The following is a 25,330-nucleotide window of genomic DNA, read 5'->3' on the forward strand; positions in this document are numbered from 1 at the left end:
CACTTATCCCAGGTGATTTCAGCCTGGCTAAGTGCGTGTGCACATGAAGATTGCAGCATCAGACCAATCACAAACACAGTGAAACGTGCAGAGCAACTTGGGTCACAATTGAGGAATAATTCTTTAAGAATATGAAGAATTAAAATCCATAATTCAGCTTGCTGCAGAAAAAGCAGTAAGGATGGAATGCAGGCAGGAAGCTGCCGACACTGTTAATGTGTAAAAGTGTGAGATTTTACAATATTATGGGAGGTGCTGTCACTTGGAGGCCTTGTTGCTCCTGCTCGTGCTGGGCTGCAGGTTCTGTGCGGCTCTGCTGAGCGACACTTGTCTGACGGAGGAGCCGAACTGCAGCGTGCTCACCGTCTCCATCACGTCCTTCTGCTCAGGACTGACGTTGACAAACACACAGCACTGCAGAGACATGTTATGATTCAGATCAGAGCATTACACTATTGTTAGGAGCTGCTTAACTCCTCCTCTGAGCATGTTTAAACATGTGACCAATGTCATGTGATCAGTTTGTTCACCTTGGCGTCCCCGCTGAGGCAGGGCTGCAGCAGAAGAGTGAGTTTAGAGTTCCTGTACGGGATGTGGAGCGCGTTACACTTCAGAGCAGCAAAAACCTGCAGGAAAATATAAAAGCATGTGTCCAAACTGACTTGCCTTCACTCTGTTTCTGAAAGTAAAACAAGTGACCCTAGGTTTTGTTTAAATAGTATGAACTAAGTAACTAAAAAAATGATGAAGGAACAAAAAATGTAAGAAAATAACTAAACTTAGATTATAAAGTCCCCTCTCATCTTCTACACCAGCTTTTTCCTGTGCAGGCTCACAGAAGATGCTGAGCCTATCCCAGCAGACATAGGGCATAAAGTAGTGTGGATTAGAAAGTAACAAAAAAACTGAGTAATTAAGATCATAAAAAGGAACAAAGTAACTAAAAGAACAAGTCGGTAAGAACTTCATGAAGAAAGTAACCGATTAACAAGGAAGGCAACATGTTTTTATTTTGACATAAAATATTGATTTAGTTTAGTCATGGTCTTTTGACTAAAATGCAACTTAGTATTAGTCAAAATGTATTCATCAAGGACAGTTGAGGTATAGTCTAGTTTTAGTCAGCTAAATGACATTAAGATTTAAATTAAAGATTCAATTACCATTGATCAATCTGATATTGGAGGATGGTAATGTTTATAAATGCACGCAGACAGATTTGATGTGATCAATGATCACAAGTTCACATGAGTTCTGATTGGATTTCTTCCCATGTGACTAAATTATTATTTTGTTTTCATTAGTTATATCAATATATTTTGAAATGGTTTAGTTAACATGTATTTTTTTTTATTACAGTAGTCATAGTCTAGTTATTGTCGTTTAAAAAAATGTAGTTGACGAAAACTGACAAAAATTGTAGTAAAGAAAGATGAACACTGATGGTAACAGATAATCAAATAAGTCAACAAATATGATTTATTAAGTAACAGAAAGTAGCTAATATAACTTTAAAACTAATAAATAAATACAAATACTTTGATAGTAAATCAGTAACTGAGAAAGAAAGTAATGTAACTAAGAAGTAACAAAGTTGGTATTTTAGAAAGTAAATCGTAAGTAAAGAGAAATGTATTAAATAACTAAATAAAAAAGTAGGTGTATGTGTGTGTTTACCTGAGCGAGTGCTGTCAGGGACTTATTGATGGCTGCGGCCTCCACCAGCCTCTGACCTTCAGCTTCTGTCCTTGAGAGCCGCTCGGATCCCGCAAGGTCACACAGGGTGAGCGTGCCTCGAGTTGTCAGTCCGGACACTTTGTCCACGCCGTCCACCTCCAGCGCCACCAGCAGGTGGGAGCGGGAACTGCGGGAGTGACCAGATGAAGAGTTTGAACATGACGTGACTATGGATACATTAAACTAAACAATAGACCGCCACACTATGCATACGTAGTGCCTTTCACACACATGTGGGCCACTGTTCCAGTTTTACTAAACTTCATAGCTACTGATACAGACTCTGAGTTGAAATGGTTAAAGTGGTGCTGAACTGCTTTGCAGTTGTGTTAGTAACCAGCCTAATGTTTTTGTTGTTCTCTTGTTTTGCTATCCTTCATGTCCGTTTGATGGACTTCAAATGACAATAAATATGTCAAAAGTGGAATTCGAACCCATGTTATCGGAAGGAAGAATCCTTGAGTGTGGCACCTTGGACCACTCGGCCATCCTGACACAGTGAAAACACAGGCACATTACGCTTATGTAGAAAAGGTCCAGAAACGTACCCATATTCCCGGGGGCTATGGCTATGTTTAATGTATCTCTAGACACTTTCTTAAAACAATGATGGCGCGTTTGATCAGGACAAACCTCTGGATGTTCATCTTGGTGGAGGCCGTCCTGCGGTTCCTTTCGCCCGTCTCCATGGTGCCAACAATGTCGGCTTCAGTTTGGACTTGAACTCGGGTCAGTCCGGGGACCGACATCGACTTCCCCTGGACTCGTATTTCCAATGGTGCTCCAGGACTTTTGGTGAGTAGATCATTTAAAGTCTCGTTGTAAATCTCCAGCATGGAAACCTGAAAGTTAGCAGTTAAAGCTCATCTTCAGTCCATTAAGGTAAATAATACACAGCTGATGTGTAGGTAAATGTAGAGAAGGGATTACATTAAACAAGGTGCACCAAACCTAGAGTTTTTTTCTCTTTAAATAATTATAGAAATAATATATTGGGAAAAAAAAGTACTTAAAAATGCAGAAGAAATGAAATAATAATAATTTATAATTAAAAAAATGTCAATAATGAAGAAATTATGCTAGGCTATATACAAAAACTTAAATTAAGAAAAAAATATTAAATTAAATTGAATTAAGAGATAAAAAATGTGGGATGTTACTCATGATATGAGCTAAAAGCAGGCCCGGAGTGGCTAATGGGAGGACCGGGACAATTCCCGGTGGGCCGGTCTGATGAATGGGCTGCGAGGACCGGTGTCACGGACTGAGTTTACCTCATACTGAGATCGATTATGAGCATATATTGTATGCTCATGCAATCCTATCTCTAATCCTAACTTAATCCAAAAAACTAATAAAACACGTGTTCTTTCACTTTGAAAACAAAAAGGATATCAGCAGTTTTGGATCAGGGACACATTGACATCCTGGTATAGCTACAGATACATGAGGTGCTGCCACACCCCCTCCCATTTGCACCCCCACAACCCATCAGTCTTGAATCCCTACTTAATTATGCTTAAAAAAAAGAAGAAGAATGAATTAAAACCCAATTTGTATGAATAATTAATATTGAATAATGAATGCATTTATCTATGCATTTTATGGTTTTTACTAAATGAAGCAGGCGATTAACTACAGCTGAAGTTAGTGTAGTAGTCATGTCCTAAAGATCTCATTTTCATCCATTCTAGTTCTCTTATAACTGATATAAAATACATTTAATGAATTATGAAAAATAGAAAATGTTTGCAATGTAACATGTTTTCTAAAATATGTGATTGCAAATTGTACATTATTTTCTACAAGATTTGAAAATACTTTTTTTTTTTTAACATTTTCTCACAATGGGGGGCCCTGAGATTTTAAGGGGGTACAGCAGAAAAGGTTTGTAACCTCTGCCTTCATTGATAGGTGTAAATTCTGCTATTGTTGAAAAGAACTTGTTGCTCATCTTTAAATAATTCTACATTTTGAAGCAACCCTTAACTGCACTGAATTCAAATATTTTAGAACAATCCACTGAAATACAATACTTTACAGAACAGCATGCTATTGTAGACTCAACATGTGAGGTTAGAACATGATTTTTATAATAATATGTTTTGATCTAAAGTGGGCCGGTCTGAGGTATGAAGCTCCAGGGCTGAAAATGAGTCCCACTCTGGCCCTGGCTAAAAGTAAGTGATTCACTCATTGATTAACCACAAACCTTGGTGTTCATATTGACTCAGATCTGACATTCAGCCGTCACATTAAATCAATCACAAAAATAGCCTTCTACTACCTAAAGAACATATCTAGAGTCAAAGCCAGGATTCATGACAAATCAGGAGAAACTGGCCCATGATTTTATCTCCAACAGACTGGACTTTTGTAATGGTCTTCAACAAACAGCTACAGCTGGTTCAGAATGCTGCAGCTCAGGTCTTAACCAGAACAAAGAGGTCAGAACATATTACTCCAGTTTTAAAGTCTTTACACTGGCTCCCAGTCAGCCTCAGAATAGACTTTAAAGTTCTGCTGCTGGTGTATAAATGTGTGAATGGGTTTGGTCCAGAATACATCAGTGACATGTTAGTCAGGTATGAACCCAGCAGGTCTCTCAGATCTATGGACACAGGTCAGATAGTGGAGCCCAGAGTTCACAGTAAACATGGTGATGCTGCTTTTAGTTGTTATGCTGCGAAGAAGTGGAACAAACTGCCAGCAGAGCTGAAGTCAGCATCACATGTGAACATTTTTAAATCAAAGTTAAAGGCTCTATTTTTCTCCACTGCGTATGATTGAGAGAGAGATTTTTGGTCATATTATTACTGCTGATTTTAATGTTCTTATTGATTTTCAAGCTGTTGAATGTTTTCTGTTGCACTTTTTGATCATGTAAAACACACTGAATTTCCTTGTGTATGAAATGCGCGATACAAATACATTTGCCTTGCCTAATATGAATTACTGATGGATGATTTCATAAAGTTAGGTGATGCAAACACTGACGTGAGACATGAAGCACCTTAAGAGTGTAGGACACCGTCTCTTTCTCTGCACAGATACGAAGAAGCTCTCGTATGGACCTGTAAGGACAGAAATGTCAGTGACTGTCAGTGTCGTCTGTCACCAGAGGAAGCTGAACTGTGACGGGCTGTGATGCCTGACACCTCAGTGAAGAGAAATGTGAACTCTGAGCTAAGCCTCTGTTGTTTGTGTGAAGCTGATGGAATATTAATGAGCTGTCAGGTGGCATGTCACATGATGACAATCATTAGCTCATGTAACACTCAAAAAGACAACTTAAACATATAAGAACAACCAAGCTGCAAAAAAATAATAACAAATAAAACAAGACTTAAAAAAAACAAACTAAATTAGACCAAAAGACAAAACAAACTGGCACAGAGAGCATGGATGAATGAGACGGAGTCAAGCTTCAGGGCTGCTGGTCAGTCAGGTCCGGACACAGGGTTTATTTGTCAAAAGGAAGCAGACCGGTCTGGCAATCAAAGATAAAACAGACTTTCAGTGTGTGTGCCTCAATGGATCTGATGTTGAGACCTTGGTGAAAGCTATCAGTTTACAATGGTATCCGGCCTGCTTAGGGCAGTCTGACCTGAAATGACCAGGAAAGTTTCCGTAATCACATATCAATGAGGTGGATATTCTGGCTGTGGTGAAGGAGGCAGGCTTGTAATCAGAGGGTCATCGGTTTGAACCTCACCCGGTCCATCACTGTGGGATGTTGAGCAAGTCCCTTAAAGGTCCCATATCATGCTATTTTTCACCCATCTCCATTTGTTCTAAGAACCCCAAAAACATAGTATTTGAGGTTTATTTTCCCAAACTCACATGTTTTCCAGAGTTTTAGCCTCTAAAAAGTCACTTTCTGAGCAACTCTACACAAACAGGCTGGTTTGCAGCCTGCTTATGCATATTCATGAGTGGGCGTGTCTATAGACAGGACACTGACTTCCTCCTCCCCGCACGGTGACGTAGGGCCACACACCCACTCCGTAGCCGAGCTCATGCTGCTTTATAAACACGAGACAGAGCGTGAGGGCGGGGCGTTCACCGGTACGTACATAGACTGTAGAAAATACATACATAGCACTGCACGAGGGACGCTGAAATGCTCACCTTCGTGGGCGTGTCTGTTTACATGTCAATCACTGCAGAGAGCTTTCTGGAGGCGCGACTTCTCCAGCTCAGTGCCACGTCAAATTCATCATCAAAGCGGGAACGCATCATCAAATTGGAGCGAGGTGTTTGGGCTCACCCTGCAGTAAGAAAGGAGCAAATCACCCTCTAACTAACGATTGAGGGAATCAATGAAAAAAACACTTTGGGCATGTGTATGAAGCCCATATAAGAATTTTATCATGTTTAAAGCACAGAAAAGTTAATTTAGCGTAACATGTCCCCTTTAACCCCAATTGCTCCCCGGGTGCTACACCATGGCAGCCCACTGCTCCTCAGGGATGGGATAAATGCAGAGAACAAATGTAATGTATGTAGCTGTACATATATGACAACAATAAAGGTATTCTATTTGTATTTCATATAGCCTATGTTATGTTATAGGACCCTCACCAATTTGTGTATAGCAGCGCAGGGTGCATTCTTGCTGAGGCTGTCAGTATCACCAACAGCATGAATAACTGAATGCATTCATGAGTTTGCGTTGCGTGAGTGCCCGATGCACGCAGCCTCATTCAGCTGGCTAATGTCGGTTAGTCAATCAGATTAAATCTATATCTTTCCTATATGATGTCATTGGTAAATGAAAGGATTGCTTCAGTCCATATAAATTATTTCCTAAGCACAACTGGCAGATCTGCGCACCACCCAGCATCTTCCAACAACGGTCATTTTCTAAGAAAACTAGATTTGTCAGGAGGTGAAGCTTTTACACTTCTTAACCACTTCTTAACCTGCTCCCGGCCAGGATAGGCATTAGTTTAGTCATTTAGCATGTGTTACCATGGTGATTTACCCCAGTAAAAAGTTAACTAGTGCTGTAGTTAGTACAAAGTGATTCCTGAAATTACAGTTTTACTTTTATTAGGGGATGAAAATATCAATAAACGTTGATATAGTTTTTGTCGACAAATATTTTTTTTTCAATTTAGTCATAGTTTAGTTATTGTCAATTAAAAAATTGATTAAAAATGTTTTTGATGAAATCTATGACAAAACACAACAAAAATATGCAAAATTACTACAAAAATACACAAACAGGGAGAGCTGAGGTAGACTACAACCAGAAACCTGCCGTTGAGTACTGACTAGTTAAAAACACATACATTAACAACCTAAAGACATGTTGAAATGACAGACACACACAAAATAAACAAAAAAGTTACCATATTAGACAAAAAACAATAAAATAACGAATAACAAAAAGCACCAAATGTTCAAAATGACAAAAGAGACAAAACAGTTCAAACAAAAACCCAAGAAGATACAAAATAGTAAGAAGATTGCACAAATACATTAAAAATACAAAAACTAGACAACAAATAAATAAAAAATTATAAAACAAAACAAAACAAACGAGAAACAAAAAAGACACAAAAGTACAGAGTGAGCAGAGATAGACTGTGGCCAAGTATCCTGCCCTTGAGTATTGACTAGTTTGGTCTGGAGTGAAGGACAGAATAGTGGTAGCTGTCGGTAAGGACACTGACCTGATGTTGACCCCGGGGTCGTCCTTGGGGCCCATCATGGTGTAGGTTTTCCCGGAGCCCGTTTGTCCATAAGCTAAAATACACACGTTGTATCCATCCACACAGGACGTGATCACTGGGAGCGTTCCTGTGAACACCTCTTCCTGTGACACACAAAGAGACTGGACGGGCTCATCTACATCCCAGTTTGATCTCAAGTGGCTTAACAGGACAAATACTGGATTCTTTTTAGAATAAGGAGTAATTATAACATTTCTGTGCCTTATGTTCGACACTTCTACATGTAGACAACCATTAATAAATCTACATTTACAAAGGTCTAAAACATCACTCACAGATTCCTGAACTGGTTCATCATACTGATATTAGCATCTGAGCCAATACCATTACTGGTGTTGGTATTGAAGCCATTACTGTACATATCTGTAATGGGTCCAATACCGATACTTTTGCATGTTGAGCTCATGTCGGCCCTTTAGAGCATCCAATGTGTCCCACAGGAGAAAACATTAATCACTGTGTAAAATATCAATCGAGCCAGTTGTAGATATCTCAGTCCCTCCAGTTGGTGATATCTCAGCCCCTCTAAGTTTTCTCAGGCTTATATTACATGACGGTAGTCATTTTTTAAAAAAAATCTCAAATCGGTATGAAACTAAATTTTTCCCAAATCCTGCAATTTTCCTCTAATTATTCCCGCTAATTCACATGTAATCGCGCAATATAGCGAAATGTAGTCAATACAAAGAGAACCACAAAGTCATACAAACAGTTCATTGTGTGCTTCCAGAGGAGCAGAATGAAATCAACTCAGTACTGCCCTGTAGATCTTCCACTTTTGTGGAGATGATTGTAATTCAACCATGGATAACTGCAATATTTAGATGTGAAATACAATCCAATCCTGCCAAGCGCCTGAAGAAAGCCGTATATAGGCATCAGCAGACCCATGCGATCCAGAAGGAGCAAGCGGGTCGGTAAATTGATGGAATTACTTTTTTTTTTTTATGTTTTGTTATTGCAATTAATTAAATGCATTTATTTTATTGCATAATTGTGACCATCACCAGCCCTCCCTCAGGAAGGGTAAGAAACACTTCATTATAGGGAGGATATAAAAAGAGAGGGCAGTGTTACACCTAGGTGAGGAGGAAGGGAACAGGGAAGAGGGAGTCAGGGTAGGAAAATGGGCAGTGTTACATCTAGGTGACGGGGAAGGGAACAGGGATGAGGGAGTAAGGATAGGAAATGGAAGGGGTGGGGAAGAGTTGACTGGTTTAAAGCGAGAGTGAGATGTGATGAGTTGTGCATATTGTGGTTATTGTGTTGTGTAATCAGTTCAGCCAGTCTTGTGACAAGTGTGGAGAAATTGAAGCGAGTGACACAGCACCCAGCTTAAGTATAATGGTGGTGGCTGTGAACAGAGGAAAGCAGTGATATACCTAAAACTGGTATTTGGTATCAACGTGTCTAAGGTTAAGCCCAGTACGAGTTTGTCCCACATCCATAGACATGCCAGTGCATCTATGATCACTGTTTGTGCAAGAAACGCTTCAGCAAACCCAACCGCCGCCCCGGGCCCCAAGAAGCAGCCAGGCCGTCGGAAACAACAGGAGTCAAGGATCCCCAGGCCACCCGCCCCCACGACCGAGCAGCCCTTCCCTCAATGGATGGAATTTACAATCCACCTTGAACAGAGTATTTTATCTTGAAAATAAACTGGATATTTTATTCTGTGTCTGTATACTATTTCTCTGTGTTGGACAAAATTCACTGGGTGCTCGGCCCCTTGAGGCTTTCTCGGATGTGTATGGCGGGGCGGTGGCTGCTTCTGGGATCTCGGGGGCATCTGGGAGGCTGCTCGGCCATGGGAGGGTGGCCTGGGGTTCCTAGGCCCCCACTCTTTCTGCTGGTCTGGCTGCATCTGCATGCTCGGGGCGGCTCCTGGCTTTGCAGTAGCGGTTTTTGCACATATACTGGTCTACGATGCACTGGCACACCTTGGGATGAGGGATAAAACTCATACTGGGCTTCACTTTAGACACGTTGATCCCAAATACCTGTTTTAGGTATTACCACTCACTCCTTCCCTCTGTCCACAGCCACCACCATTATACCTAAGCTTCACATTTGTCACCAGACTGGCTTTATTACACAACATGATAAGCACAATATGTTTTGTTACAACTTCACATCTGACTCTCACTGTAAAATAAGCTATTCTTCCCCACCCTTTCTATTTCCTGCCTGAGTCTCTCCTCCCTGCTCACTTCCCCCTCCCCCTTCACCCCCTCACCTAGGTGTAACACTGCTCTCCCTTTTTACAGCCTCCCAATAATAAAATGTTTCTTACCCTTCCTTAGGGAGGGCTGGGGATGGCCACAATTAAGCAATAAAATAAATTAATTTATTTAATTGCAATAACAAAACATGCTTTGCTGTCTCATAATGATTGCACTTCTTGTAGTGTTGACCTTTGACAGCATGTGCAGACAAGTGGAAAAAAATAAGTAATTGGTATTGTAACATAACTTTTAATATCATGATCATGCATTTATCCTTATAGTTCAGACTTTGGCCTCACCAGCTCCTTCCAGGCCAGGGTTTTTGCCTCGATGACCACTTTGGCACCACTTCGCTTTGGCAGCACTCCACTTAGCCCATTGATAAAGGCCTGCAAGAGACGATAGAGACTCCTTCTTCACCTTAATGCCCCCCTCACAATCAGGTCTTGCCGTTGTTCCAACATGAGCGTTGAAATCCCCCAGCAGAAGGATGGAATCCCCTGAAGTATCACTCTCCCTCTATGGAATCCAAAAATGGTGGATACTCTGAGCTGCTGTTCGGCCCACAGGCACAAACAACGGTCGGGATCTGTCCCACCACCCGAAGGCGGAGAGAGGCTACCCTCTTGTCTGCCAGAATAAACTTTAACATACAGTTCCCGAGCCGAGGGGCAATAAGAATTGCCTCCTTTGCACCTCATACTTGTTGGAACTCCAGAGTGGAGGAGTGGAAGAGAGTCCAACAACACTGGTTCCGGAGCCCTTGCTATGGGTTGAGGTCAGGCCGACTATATCTAGTCGAAACTTTCCCACCAGAGAGGTGACATTTCACAACCATAGAGCCAGCTTCTGTAGCCAAGGATCAGATCGCCAAGGCCCCCGCCTTTGTCTACTGCCCAATTTACACTGCATCTGCTCCATATGATACCACTTGTTGGTGGTGAGCCTACAAGAGTGTGGACCCATTTTGTCCTTTTGGTCCACGAGGTGCTCGCCTTCAAGCCCAAACTCCAGGCCATGCTCCAGGGTGGGGCCCCAGTAGCACCAATCTGGGGGACCTGCACCTTCTTTGTGGTTTTGTTGACATGAGGCTTTCAAATCAGCACCTCCAAAACCAATCCCATGACCGGTAAAAGGTGGAGTGCCATCTGCAGGTCGGGAATGAGGTCCTGCTGCAAGAGGAGGAGTTCAAGTACCTCTGGGTCAAGTTCACGACTAACAGGAGAACAGGTTGATTGGTTCAGTGCCATGCGAAAGAGGGATTGAGCAGAAAGACAAAGCTCTCGCTTTACTGGTTGATCTTAGTTCCTCTCCTCACTCGTGGTCATGAGCTTTGGGTGATGACCAAAAGATCAAAATTGCAGATATAAGTGACTGAAATGTGGTGCTTCTGTAGGATAGGTGGGCTCTCTATTGGACATAGGGAAAGAAACTCCGTTATCCGTGAGGGGATGACTGCTCCTACTTATTGAGAAAATCCAGATGAGATGGCTCGGGCATCTAATTGGGAAGCCACCCGGATGCCTCCCTGTTGAGGTGCTCAGAGCACGTCACAACTATAGGAAACTACGGGGAATATCCAGGACACGCTGTTAAGGATAGTGCCTTCGCAGCCCGACAATGGGTAAGCGGGAGAAGATGGACGGACAAATGGAATTCAGACTCGCGTCTAATGAAATTAAATTTACAACACAAATATTACTGTTTCTCTCACAGTAGTGAGTAATGACATTAGAAATGATGCCTTTTTTTCCTCTTTGATGTGTGACTCAGCTAACGTGTGAATGCAGTGTAGTGACCTGATTAATGAAAGCTGTAAGAACAGGACGTACCTGTGTGCTGTTTGGAGGGTAGATTTTGTCAAACTGGAACTTCTTTCTGTTCCCTTTCTGGACCACCACCAGCTCCTGCTCATCACTGTGCTCCACACAGTTGGAGCCTGAGCTTTTCCTGCAGCGACAGAAGACTCGGATGTTTCCCTGCAGCTCCTGCAGTTTGTTGTACAGGCTTTTCCTCTGCACCGCCTCCTTCCTGTAGAGAGAACGCAGCTCTTCCAGCTCTGCAGTTTGCTCCTGCTGCACTCGGCCTGACTTCTCCACGCTGAGCTTTAGCTGTTCCAACTGCTTCTTCATGTCTTCCAGTGCATGGCGAGCTGTTGACTGCAGCTGCTTGTTGGAAACATTCAGTCTACGGATCAGTCCGCTCACCTGACGGAGACGGCTGCTATCCAAAGCTGGCTTGGGGACAACTTTAGTAGGAGGGACGGTTGAAGCTCTGAGAGATCTGATTTTCTCCTGGGCCTCCTGGTGGTCAGCTTCCAGCTCGGCCAGGTGACGATTCAGAGAGTGGATAGCGTCTGTTGAAGAGCTAACCTCCCCCAACAAGTAGGAGTTCCTCTGGAGAAGGGTGTCCACCTCTTTGTGTTTCTTCTGGAGCTTGTCCCGCAGATCTGCAATGACCAGATCTCTTTCCAGGAGGGCTCTGTGGGCACATTCAGTGGTGACCCAAAAAACAGCAAAAAAAGTAAAAAATGTAAATGATCTATGCAGTGAAATATTTCTATGGTTAAAAACACAGGTATGTTGAATTACCAACTTAAATGATACACACACACAAACACACACACACAAAATGACAACAAATTCACAAGAGATGACTAATGGCAAAACAAAAAACACCAAAAAACTGAAGACCTAAAATACCCAACAGTCAGACAACACAACAACAAAGACAAAATACAACAAAAAAGCAGAGTAAAGGAAAAAACCCACAAAGCTTAAACTAAAAAACAGCAACGACACAGAAAATAACAACAAAATACACCAAAGAAAAATTCATAAACCCTTCCATAGAGACACAAAATAAGCAAAGAGCCTGCCATTGAGTACTGACTAGTTAGCACTAGCTGACAGAGTGTGTTTAAACCAACTGGTGATCATGTTAACTGGTGACTGACTCTGAGGGCCTGTACTACGAAGCTGGATTTCCTCTTCTCACAGTAATTTCTGCGATTCATTCTGTGTGTGTTGTACTACGATAGTGGGTAACTTTTTACAGGGGTAAATCACTATGGTAACTTACGCTGAATGGCTAACCTGGTCAGGAGTAGGTTTTGTCCTGGCAAAGATCTGAGCCATTATAACCAATCAGACCAATCAGTTATCTTGGAAAATAACCTGCTCAATAATACGTGTCATTCTCTGTAGAACTATCTGATCTGACAGCTGCCCGGAAAGAAAGAATATTTATGGATTGATGCAATCATTTCATTTACCCAATAGTTTTCATCTGATGGACTGTCCTGCAGCTGATGTCAGCTGATTGAGGTTGTGTGCGTCGGGCGCTCTCTGTATCCGCTGACCGATAAAGTCAAGATTTTATTTGGCGACACTGACAGCCTCAGTAGAAACATACAGCAGTTGCACTACTATACTCTTTGGGGCGGATTCGCTAAGATCTGAAATAAAGGGTAGTCAACTGGCTGATCGTTCATCATCCGATAAATTCATATTGTGTAATCTCACAATATTAACAGTGTCTGCAGCTTCCTTCCAGCTTTTGCTGCAACAGTGTTGTTTATGGATTTTAATTCTTTATATTTTTTAAGAATTATTACTCAATCCAGGAGCCACAAGGGTGAACCTGGTTTTGTCAAAAAAAAGTTTTTTTCTATCTTCTTTCAAGTAGTTTTGGGCATGCTTATCATAAGTCAGGGAGGTGACAGTTGATACCCAATTTTAGATTATAACCCCTTCATGATGATTTGGACGAGTCAAAGCAATTTATTTTGCATGAAACACATCAAATTTTTGAAAATTAATATTTATTTATACAGTGTTTAATGCTGGATGACATGAATCCAAGTAGAAAAGAATTAACCCTTTTCTGGCCATTGTTTCAAAGCAAATTATCAGAACTCTGTCAGCAAGACTTTGAATAACCTTAGTAAAAAGGAAAGAATAATGCAAAATGTTGAAGACAATAATATGAAGTTTCTACCTATTTGTCAAAGCCCAGAAATCTAGCAATCGTTTATATTATGCATTCACTGGGCCTACAATATCTTATTCAAAGACCTTGGAAGTGGGCAGGTGAACATGGCATACTTACTAAACTGGCAGATTGTAGACAGAGAAATGGCATTAAAGCTTCAGTATGGAGCATCGTGAGACTTGTATAGAAATAAACACCCCCCTCCCCTCCCTATTTTAAATCCTATCGTCCCATAACAGTATCCTGGTGAACTTTCCAAATGTGGAGCTCATAGCGAATTATTTGTCCATAGAGAGTAGTGACAAATGTAGGGACTTTATCTTGTGTTATTGGAGATTTTTCTGGTGTTTTAAAGACTCTGACATGAATGCTTGTATCACTCAGTTAGTGTCCTCCACAGCAACGGTGGCTACAGCTGTGAGCTCCTCCCCCCACACCACTCACACAGGTGGCAGTGATCTCAGCTGCAGGCCAGAACCACATCACTCTGAATACAGACTGCAAATAAATTGCATCTGTTCTCTCCACCTTGGATAAGCTGCTTAGGTTTATACACGGTTTATCCCATGTGTTCTCGCTCTCCCTCTGAAACCAGTATGTCAGAACCAGGATTTTGCCTTAGAACTGTCTGAAAATGGTTCCTCTTCACATTTTCAATGAAAGCCTCCCTTGTTGGTAGAAGAGCATGCAAGTCTGGAGAAGATGATTGACCCTTCTGATTCTTCTTACCCCATACAAGCAGCATTGTAGAAGCTCATAGGCAAACATCTCCTTACACCAACATCTCTGTTACTGGCTAATAATGCAATGACCCTTGAGTAGATGGCATTCAGGTCAGAAACCTTGGATTCACCAATCTTCACAGATTTGCTGGAATCTTCTCTAGCTTCTTAGAGCTTGTACTGTAAAATCCCTCTGGCCATTGTCAAAGTCTTTTAACATTGTCCCTCCAATCACGATGGCATTTTCATCATTTACAGATCCCGGCACTAGCTTTGAAAAGATGGCCGCACATACTAATTGTGAGTGCTTTCCTAATCCTATCAAAACTGGCCCTAAACTGTATCAAACTTTGACTATACACCAATCTAGTGATGCTTTAGTACTTTCACTTACATTAGGTGCCCTCAAAATTGTGGATAGTCATGGTTTGATAACTTTCCTAAGCAAAATAACTTTGAAGAAAGGCACTGTAAACATGTGCTTAAAACAATAGTGACTGTACAGTGTCATCTGGAATGTTTTTCAGTAACTAGGCCTTAGACTAATTTCTGAGACATGAGGGACAAAACAAAAGTGACAGCCATCATTCTTTCATGACCAACCCCCACCCCGCATGCCAAAAAATTGAGGAGAATGGGTTAGTTTGCAATATTATACTCCTAAAATGATTCTGACAATCTCTTCAACATCAGTTATTGCAGAATATAAGTATATTTCAAGTTTGTTCAGCATACTTAGTTGAAAAAACAGAGGAATTTTAAATATTTTTGATTTTGGCTGTATCTGATAGAAAGGGGTTAATATCATAAGTTGCGCAACTGATATCAACTGTCACCCCCCTGATTGATGATAAGCATGCCCCAGAATACCAGAAAGAACTGGGAAAAAAACTTTATCCAACAAAACCATGTTCACGGAAATTTAGGGGTTTGGCCCCGGACAACCTGGCTTAAGTTAATGTGTTGACAACCTGCTTCATAGTACAGCTGCTCCGAACCGGATATATGTCCAGTTTAGTAGTACAGGCCCACTGTGTTAGCTGGTTGTGCTCAGAAGGTAGTCATCAGATATATCATATTATCATGTGTATCAAAGACGTGCAACTTTTATCACTGTGGAGCCACAAACCTGTGATTGTATCTGCTGTAAGGGTTACATTATCAACATTCATGTCAACATTTAGAAGAATGACCAAAGTGAGCATTAATACAAGAAACAACAAAGGCTTTGTGTGTTTATATTATTCTTTTTCTGTGTTTTTGGAGTCATTCTACATTATTCTATTCTCATTTTGTTTTATTGTGTTTTTCTTTTTGTTTTGTATACTTTTCTCTAATTTTCTGTTTTTTTTGGAGTTATGTTGTGTTTTTTGGGGGCTGCACAAAATTAGGGGTGAGGGGCGCATGTCGCCTTTGGGCTGCCAGTCGCCCATGTATGATGTATATTATTATTTAACAATATGGTAATTGAGTAAATAAGATGTATATATCAGATGCGTCTCTACAGTGTGAATCATGAGGATCGCTGACCTGAAGGAGTTTAAGTCGGAGTAGTTTTGATCTCCGCCCAGCGGAGCCTGGAGAAGGATTTCCCCAAACATGGCCAGGTAAGTGGAAATGACTTCCTCAGGATCGTAGTTACATTGTCTCAGAGCTGCTGTCATCTCCTTCTGGTCCACCAGACCTGGCAAAGCAGACTGACACACAAAACTAAGCCCTTGCCATATTTACAAAAGCTCAGTGTCTCAGTTTCTCCATTAAAGAAATATCCATACGTAGAAGGTGTGAGGTTTTTCTTTACCATATTCCTAGTTCTTTTGATTGAACAGCTCAAGAACAGATGACAGGAGGAGTTCTATTTTAATGTGGTCTATTCTCGTTATAGTTGCAAGTAAAGTTTTACAAAGCCTGCCTGTTCCTGAAAACCAAGCACACATACAGGTGGCGTAACAGAAGGAAGTCTGTAAAATCTGAAAGGAGAGAACATATATTTGCCCCCAAACAAAGATTGAAGCTGGGGCAAACGTGATTGGCCGAATTTATAGCCAAGACAGACCATCCTTGTGGCTTTTGGGATAATTTAAAAACAGTGTCTACGGCATGTGAGTGTTGACCCAGGGATATTTCTAAAGCAGACACCTTTGTAAAGACAGAACAATAAAATCTAACCAAGGAACAAAGTCTGTATCTCTTCTCATGTGAGTGTAATACCTACATGTAAAACTACATGTATCCGACATGTGAAGCTTGTAGCCTCCTAAAATACTAAAATAATCATAGTTAATCCATTCATCCAGCCATCCATTTTCAAACCCATTTGCTCCTGCTTTACAGGGTCGCGGGGGTCTGCCGGTGCCAATCTCCGGCTCTCATTGGGCGCTGGGCAGGGGTACACCCTGAACAGGGCGCCAGTCCATCGCAGGACAACACAGACAGACAACCACTCACTCTCATTCACACCTATGGGCAATTTTAGAGACCCCAATCGTCATAGTTAATACACAATTGAATTATTAAAAAAAAAACATTTCAAAGGCATCAATGACACTATACAGTAAACCCAAACATTCATAATCCAAACTGACAGATGGACTGTCCAAAGAGAAATAACCACATTAGCAAACACAAGAAGAAAAGGATTTGCACGTGTGATTTGAAGAGTAGTCCTTGTTATGCTATTTTTCACCCATCTCTATTTGTTTTAAGAACCCCAAAAACATAGCATTTGAGGTTTGTTTTCCCAAACTCGCTTGTTTTCCAGAGTTTTAGCCTCTGAAAGTCACTTTCTGAGCAACTCTACACAAACAGGCTGATTTGCGGCCTACTTATACATATTCATGAGTGGGTGTGTTTATAGACCCACCCTCCTCCCACCCACTCCGTAGCCGAGCTCATGCTGCTTTATAAACATGCGACAGAGTGTAGGGGCTGGGTGTTCGCCGGTACATACATAGACTGTAGAAAATACATACACAGCAGTGCACGAAGGACGCTGAAATGCTCACCTTCGTGGGCGTGTCTGTTTACATGTCAATCATGACACAGAGCTTCCTGGAGGCGCGGCTTCTCCAGCTCTGTAACACGTCAAATTAGGATCAATTCGTCATCAAAGTGGGAACACGTCATCAAATTGTAGCGAGGTGCTTGGGCTCGCCCTGCAGTAAGAAAGGAGCAAATCACCCTCTAACGATTGAGGGAATCAATGAAAAAAACACTTTGGGCATGTGAATGAAGTCCATATAGCACTTTTATCTCTTTAACGCACAGAAAAGTCAATTTAGCTTAACATGGGCCCTTTAAACTGTCATTTTCTACATGATAAAAATGCTTTGCAGTGGAATTATGCCGTAGAACTACAATATCTGTGTTTTTGCGACTGTTATTCATACATGATTGCACAATGTCAAAGAGCAGGGCCTCGCAGAAATTATTATCCTGTCTAATGAGGAGCAGTTCAGGTGTCCACAAAAAGTTAGCAGAAGCATCCCCTCGCGCAAAATGTGGCCCCCATAGTAGATGATGTGAGCGTATGAATGTATTGAATTGCGTGTGGCTCACGTTTGATGCGTGAGCCCTGCACACATATTACACACACATATATATTTACTTACATACATTATGACATGGACTCACCATGACTCTTTCAATTCGGGCTTTGATGAACTCTATGTTCATCTCCCACTGCAGCGGCAGCAGCAACCAAACTCCAGCCTGAGGTTCCCAGAACCTGCAGATGTTCAGTCTCTCCTGAAAGACACGGAGCACAGCAGAGGATTAGCAAGGACCCTTCATCAAAGGAAGACGCTCCAATCTAAAGTCCCATATCACCTCAAACATGTAGGTCATAACCGTTCCTTTGCCTGGAATGTAGAGACTTCCTGTGCGGTCATCCTCTCTGACTGCTGATTGGCTGCTGGCCGGAATCTGCAACTGACCAGAAGCCTGACAGGAGAACAATTTGTCCACCCAGTTAGATCTTTAATTAGGCATTTCCGCAACCAGACTGTAAACCAACCAACCAATTAATCTACTGACTATGAACAGAAGAAAAACAACTAACCAAATACCAAGTTAATGAGGAATTCTGGTGCTAATCCAGTTCTGGCACACTAACCTCAGTGCTGGTGTTGATGAAGCGACCCTGACTGTGCCACTCTTTTGGAAAAGGCTGTAGTTTCTGTTAAGGTGAAAAGTCTGATTTTAGGCTGTGAGAAAAACATTGTCCTCAATAGAAGAGCCAGACAACACACGCACACTGTTCTTGAGTGTGTAGGTTTGTAGGAGACCGTACCTGCCACTCGTCCACGTACACTCTGTGTCCATTGTGGTTGAAGCAGCTGTACAGCATACCGTTGTTGTGAAGGAAACTTTCAAAATCCAGAGACACTTCTTCACCCTCTGCCACGACTTCCTGATAGACAACATGGAGCGAAGTGCAGCCAACAAAGAGCATTCCTCAGTTTCTATGTTCCCCATAAAGCCCTGTGGACACCTTCAACACAGTATTTTCTTGACTTCATCTGCTGTTCTTCTTGTTTTCCCTATAGCATCGACTTTTCTCACAGATGGCCATCCATGTGGTGTTACCTCTGCTTACGTTCAACAATAGGTTTATCCTCCTCTGTCTCTAACATGTGCTAATTAGCTCAGTGACATATGATGTTCCATCATGAGATAATTTGGGATTAATGATGTGTTTTACTTATTGATTTATTGACTTAATCATTGCAGCTGTAAAATTCCTATAATGAAAGAGTTTTAAACATATGTACCAAGTTTTCTCTTGTTAATTGACAGAGCATTGTTCAAGCCTCAACTGATGTAAAACGCACAGTACAATGCCACCTTTTTTCATATACCTCAGTGGGAGTCTGTGGACTGGCGGGAAACAAACATGACTTAGCCAACCTGGTGAACCACCTGGATGAAACATTCTCCAGATAAGGCATGGAGATCAGTGCCGAGAAGACAAAGCTCATGACAAACAGTGCCCAGCCAATCACTACCAAGATCACAGTCAGTGGGAAAAACTTGAGACTGTGGATCACTTTAAGTACCTTGGAGCCATCGTTAGCGAAGAGGGTCCTCAGACAGAAATCCCTGCAAGAGCTGCACAAACAGCAGCAACAATGACAAAGCTTAAGACCATCTGGAAAGACCAAAACATCTCACTCAGGTCCAAGGTCAAGCTACTGCATGCACTGATCATCTCCATTCTCCTGTATGCATGCAAATCCTGGACACTAAATACAGACTTGCAAAGGAGGATCCAGGCAGTGGAGATGAGATACCTCACGAGACTCCTTGGCATCTCCCACACAAATCACATCACCATCGAAGAAGTCCGACAAACCATCACCCAACAAATAAGGCACTCTGAAGACCTGCTGACCACAGTTAAGAAGAGGAAGCTCAGATGGTATGGGCATGTAACAAGATCAAACGGGCTCCCCAAGACCATACTACAAGAAACAATGCAGGGGTAGAGAAGACAAGGCAGACCAAGGAGGAAATTGGCAGATAACATCACTGAATGGACCAAGAAGAGCGTCACCACAACCCAGGCACTGACCCACAACCAACACGAATGGAGCCAGCTGGTGCAGCGTTCGTCACAGCAGCACCCCTACGACCCCGGCGGGTTATGGGATCAGTGACGCTATACCACCTGAGCCATAGTGGTTGTGGGTTTGATCCCAAGGCTATACCCGTCTATGTGTCAAAGTGTCACTGGGCAAGACACTGAGCTCTAAGTTGCTCCAAATTAGTGGACTAGTGCCTTGCATGACAGCTCTGTCTCATTGGTGTGTAAATGAGCTGATATAATAACGTGCTTTGGAAATACTTTGTCAAAAAAGTACTTTTTAAATATAGTCCATTTTAACATTAACCATTTACTCAAAATTGCCTAATTTTGACTAAAATTGCCTGACCCCAACCATTGTTGTGCAGCAGCTATAATTCATTTTGAAATTTGTGAACTGAACATTGAACTATCCATCCATCAATTTTCTGACCCGCTTGCTCTTTTTCAGGGTCGTGGGGAACTTTGCACTAGTTCAGATACTTTCACTCTGCTCTCCCACGTCCTCCATGTTCAACCCCACACCCCAAGGCAGACTCAACACTATAGCAGCTGTTATCATCTCGAAAGTGATCTCAATGTAATGATCTCTGTAGCAGGGGAAACAGGTTTATCATTTTATTGATGGAATAAAGATTGATTTATTGAGTACAGAAGTTATATTATTTAACTCAGGAAGGAGTTTAAGGAGTTTATTAAGTCTGAAGCTTGAGTTTGATATTTCTGATGTTTCCTAATGTAATTTTTGATGTGTAAATATTGAAGTAATTAACTTTTAAGTAATGGTGACATCAGCATAATAAAGTGCTTATTACTGTTGACTAATTAAATGTGCTCGTAGAACTGCTGTATAAAAGCAATTTCACACTCAAAGGTTGTGCTGTTGTGCTGAATATCAGCACAACAGCACTCCCTCCTGTGTGATGCTTAATTGTTGGCCTGAAGAAAAAAGGAGAACAGGACATGTATAGAAATGTACGTATTTTTTTAAATTAAAACCCTCAAACGTGGATCTCATATATTCTTGTGCTTCTACATGAATACTTAATACATGCTCACAGTGGGGCGAGGATTACTAACTGGTGCTGCTGTTGTCGCTGCTCTGTCTTCATCTTTGCTCTGTGAGTTGATGTCATGGCTCTTCAGGGACTGGATGTCCTCAGTATTCTTCTCAGAGCTCTCTGACACGTCTGCCTGAAAACACACATTTCATAAAGTTGCCAGATTACCAAACTAAGCAAGTATACACTGCAGCCACCACTTCTATCTTAGCCCTTAAAGGGCCAGACTTGCAATATTGCAAAAGGGGGCATAACCCACCACACATGACATCACATTATGCAAATTAGACGTACAAATTTACTACAATTAAATCGCGCGTCAAACTCATGGTCTGGGTGCCAAATTCGGCCCTTTAGATACCCCATTGTGGCCTGAAGGAGAAAGTATAAATGATGAAGAAAACATAAAAACATACTTTTGTAGATTTCTCAGCCTGTGGAAGCGTATACCCAAAGGCTCACAATTTTCCCATACTCTTTCACAAGACTGCAGTCATTTTTAATCCCAAATTGTTGAATAAACTCTAAATTTTTCAAAATTCCTGCAATTTCTCATAATTCCACAAAAATACTCTAAATTACACAAATATTTGTCACAAAATCAAGAAATGTTGAGATGAAGGTTGTGCACAAACTAATATCTGTCACTACATGCTTGGATATTGTCGATACCTTACCTACTATTTATATCATTTATATGTGGAAAGGCAAACTAGGGCACAATAAGAATAGCTAGCCTCCTGTGATGGTCATATCAATAACTGAGCAATATACTAAAAAAGTAGAACCAAACCTTTCTTTTTTCCTGTTTTTGGTTAGTGACATCTATCTCAGGGTTTGAATTAAAAGGTGTCCTCACCTGCTGCTCATCATCGCTCCGTCCTGCCACAGTGGAGGACTGGAGAGCTGCAGATTCGACCAGTTTCTCTGACTGGACGTCCTCGCTGACCGATGCTGCGCTGCCCATCCTGAAACTCTCAGACTGCACCGACATGTACTGAGCAGCAGCAGTGGGTGGAGGTAATCTGACCTGTGGAGGAAAACAAGCTCCCACTGGCCAACTGTTCGTCACAGGCTGACAGTTTTTATTAAAGGTTTCCATGGCCCGTTACACCAACTGCCACCATCCAGGGTTGGCTGTACATTCTGTGTTTCTCGTCAGTCTGTTTACTTTATTTGTTATTTAGTGGCTGCTGTAGGAAGTGTTTTTTGGTCGTAAGTTTTGATTCCTGCGGAGTTTCTTTTACAGATGGGGCAGGGATGGGCAACTTTTATTACATCAGGGCCACAAACATGTGATTGTGCATTAATGTCTGACCATTAATACAAAAGAGAACAAAGAGGTTGGTTTATATAGTCATTTTTTTTAGTGATATTGTTTTCTGTTTTTTAAAACTGTCCGTTAACCCGTCCTGCAAATTAAGTCCAATTTGAACAATTTCCTTCTTGAAATGCAACTCATACAACACTTTGAGTTTTTTTTTGTTGTTTCGTTTTTCTTGTCACTTTGTGTGTTTTTGTTTTCATTCTGTGTAAATTTTGTTGTTTTTCTATATTTTTCCTTTTGAGCATTTTTAGAGTCAGTTTGTATATATTTGTTGTGGTTTTATATATGATTCTGTCATTTTGTGTATTTTTGACTGTTTCTGGCGTCATTTTGTATAACTTTTTGTCATTTTGTTAAGGGGTGTCCTGATTCAACTTTTTTACTTTTGATACAATACCAATATTGCAGCCTTGCATATTAGTTGATACTGATATTAATCTAATCCGATGTCAGCATGCCCTAAATCATACATACTTTTATTTTATTTTTTTTGTAGTGTAGAATGATGATCATTTGTAAGTTATTTTGTGTGTTTTTGCCTTGCTTCTTCAGCGTTGCTGGTGGCTGCTGAGGCTCTGATTTTTAAACTCTTGTCTTTCTCCAGGTTTTATTGTTTCACTGACACTTCACAACTGTCTCTTTTTATAGTTTGCTTTGCTGTTCTAACGTCTTGTCTAAATGTTGAATTTTTGATCATGTGAAGCACTTTGATCCACTTTCAATAAGACTTTCAGCCAAAGTCCTTCCATAAATAAGTGAATGTGGGGTTAAAGATAGTTTGAACAAAAAGTTACTCCTTGATTATTTTTTATTAGAGACTTAAAGAACATCCCCTCACGATTTATTACTCAAGAGGGACTCTGCAGATACAGAGTCTAAAGGCCTGTTTTTTACCATCTTACCATAACACCCCCAAATTCTTGTGAAATTACTCATGGAGTTAGTGCTTGAAAAGGGCCTCTTGTTTAACCTATAGTTTCACATAGATGCATCTTGCTGGAATCAATTATTTATTGAAAAGGACTATAAACCTTTAATATCAAATGTTAAATGATTTAATACACATCAGTTCAGTCTGCCAACAAAGACGATGGTGAACTTCTACAGCTCCATCATCATTTCCATCCTTTGCTCCTCCATCACCAACTGGTGCTGCAGCTACGGCTAAGGACAAGGTCAGACTGCAGCGTGTCATCCATTCTGCAGAGAAGGTCATTGGCTGCAATCTGCCCTCCCTCCAGGACCTGTACAGACCTATGCAGGGAAAATTGTGGCCGACCCCTCCCACCCTGGAAAAAACTGGTCTGGCAGCTCATCGAGCCTAATGTCTGTGAAGAAAAGGGAAGGGATCACGAAAACAAAGACGGAAGCAAATAACGAGGGTGAACAGGTGGAAAGGAAAGTGATGATTACATTTGAAAGAGATGGTGCTCCTTTTCACCAACTGAAGCTGACAAAAATAATTAAAGAAGAGATGGGGAAGATCCAGTCTGCCATCTTTCTGAGTCATAAGAGAAACAAACAAAACATAATTTTGTAGATATCACAGCCTGTGGACACGTATACCCAAAGGCTCACAATTTTCCCACACTCTTTCACATGACTGCAGTCATTTACAAAAAATAGTCACAAAATTAAGAAATATTGAAGTGATGATCGTGCACGGACTGAGATCGGTCACATTGCTTGGATATTGTCAGTGCCTTAACTATTACATTATGTAATAGGTAAGGCATATATAGTCTTTCAAAATAAAAGACAAGTCCAACGTGAGACAAGAGATTATATATTTTTGACCAGCTGTCCGCGACCCACCCAGTAAAAGTTCGCTAACCACTTTTGGGTCCCAACCCACCAGTTGAGAATCATTGATTGAAACAGCTACATTACTCAATACAAAAAGGCTGAACAGACCCACTGTTTATAACCAATAACCAAGAAACAACAACAAAAATCTTGTTGTTGTTGTTTCTTGGTTATTGGTGTGTTGCAACCAACTTGAATAGGTGTGTATAGATTATATATAGATTTATGTTTTTAAATAGACTATATATGAGTGTTTTCAACAGCTATTTTTGAAAAACCAAATTTGGTTGGTTGAATTCAAAAAACAAAAGTGGGTCGTGATATGATGACTGTGGCAAAACAATATATTATCTGAGTTATGATAAGTTTTGACTAAAGAAATGATCTAAACTATAAGTTTATGTCATAAAAGCTTAAAAGCTGTCTACAAAAGCTAAGCAGCAGAGGAAGGTAATGAATGTGTAAATGTTATATCTATGTTAAAGCTGCAGCGTCAGAGAGAACACGTGATCACAGAATGGCTGCTCTTCACGTCCATCAGGTGTCAGGCACCATCTAGCGGTTGAATAATATTACTTTTTTATTTTCTTTATATTTACACAGTTTGGTGAGAGGACTCACAGAATATAGGAGCAGAGATGGGAAACTTTGAAGATATTAGGGCAACAAACATTGTGTCTGATCTGAGAGTCACATGATCAACATTGATGTCAGCATTAGAATAATGACCAATCTGAGCATTAACACAAGAAAGAACAAAGGGTTTGGACTGATTTTGGGGTCATATAAACACTGTGTGTTTTTGTTGTCTTTTTGTGTGTTTTCTGTCATTTTGTGTTTATTTATTTTTTTGTCATTTCATTTATTTTTGTTTTTTATTGAGGTTTTTTTGTCCTTTTGTCTGTGTTTTTCAATAAATGTCTTTTTGTCGCCAAAATTTCTTAAGATCCTTTGTGTGTTTTAGTGATTGTCATTGTTTTGTGTGTTTTGTCTTCATTTTGCAGGTTTTTATTGTCTTTTGTGCAAATTTGGTGTCATTTTGTGGGTATTTCTTAAGTTTTTGTTGTATTATTCTGTCTTTGTGTAGATTTTTACAGCCATTTTTTCTGTGTATTTAGTATTTTTGATTTTTAT

General features: G+C 40.9%; 1 protein-coding gene across 1 annotated transcript; it reads right to left on the reverse strand.

Annotated features, from left to right (window-relative positions):
* Positions 1–160: 160 nt before the first annotated feature.
* Positions 161–22,057, reverse strand: LOC114466034 (kinesin-like protein KIN-14E). Its single transcript, XM_028451468.1, has 14 exons — positions 21,923–22,057; positions 21,083–21,196; positions 18,710–18,829; positions 18,533–18,595; positions 18,247–18,360; positions 18,052–18,165; positions 15,949–16,115; positions 11,536–12,184; positions 7,419–7,561; positions 4,751–4,811; positions 2,371–2,579; positions 1,678–1,864; positions 531–626; positions 161–414 (listed from the first exon to the last, which is right to left on the reverse strand). The coding sequence occupies exons 1-14, from the start codon at positions 22,055–22,057 to the stop codon at positions 259–261; spliced, it is 2,328 nt and encodes a 775-aa protein (XP_028307269.1). The 3' UTR covers positions 161–258.
* Between the last annotated feature and the right edge of the window lie 3,273 nt (positions 22,058–25,330).

The sequence above is a fragment of the Gouania willdenowi genome, chromosome 6 (genome assembly GCF_900634775.1).
Source record: "Gouania willdenowi chromosome 6, fGouWil2.1, whole genome shotgun sequence".
Taxonomy (NCBI): domain Eukaryota; kingdom Metazoa; phylum Chordata; class Actinopteri; order Blenniiformes; family Gobiesocidae; genus Gouania; species Gouania willdenowi.

What these genes read in the sequence shown, in the direction of transcription:
- LOC114466034 (XM_028451468.1), bottom strand. Translation starts at nt 22,057, where the DNA reads ATGTCGGTGCAGTCTGAGAGTTTCAGGATGGGCAGCGCAGCATCGGTC. An exon ending in GACCCCGGGGTCAACATCAG is followed by an intron (nt 4,812 to 7,418) that starts GTCAGTGTCCTT and finishes CTGTCCTTACAG; the next exon opens with GTCCATACGAGAGCTTCTTC. An exon ending in CGGTGTCCTACACTCTTAAG is followed by an intron (nt 2,580 to 4,750) that starts GTGCTTCATGTC and finishes GCTAACTTTCAG; the next exon opens with GTTTCCATGCTGGAGATTTA.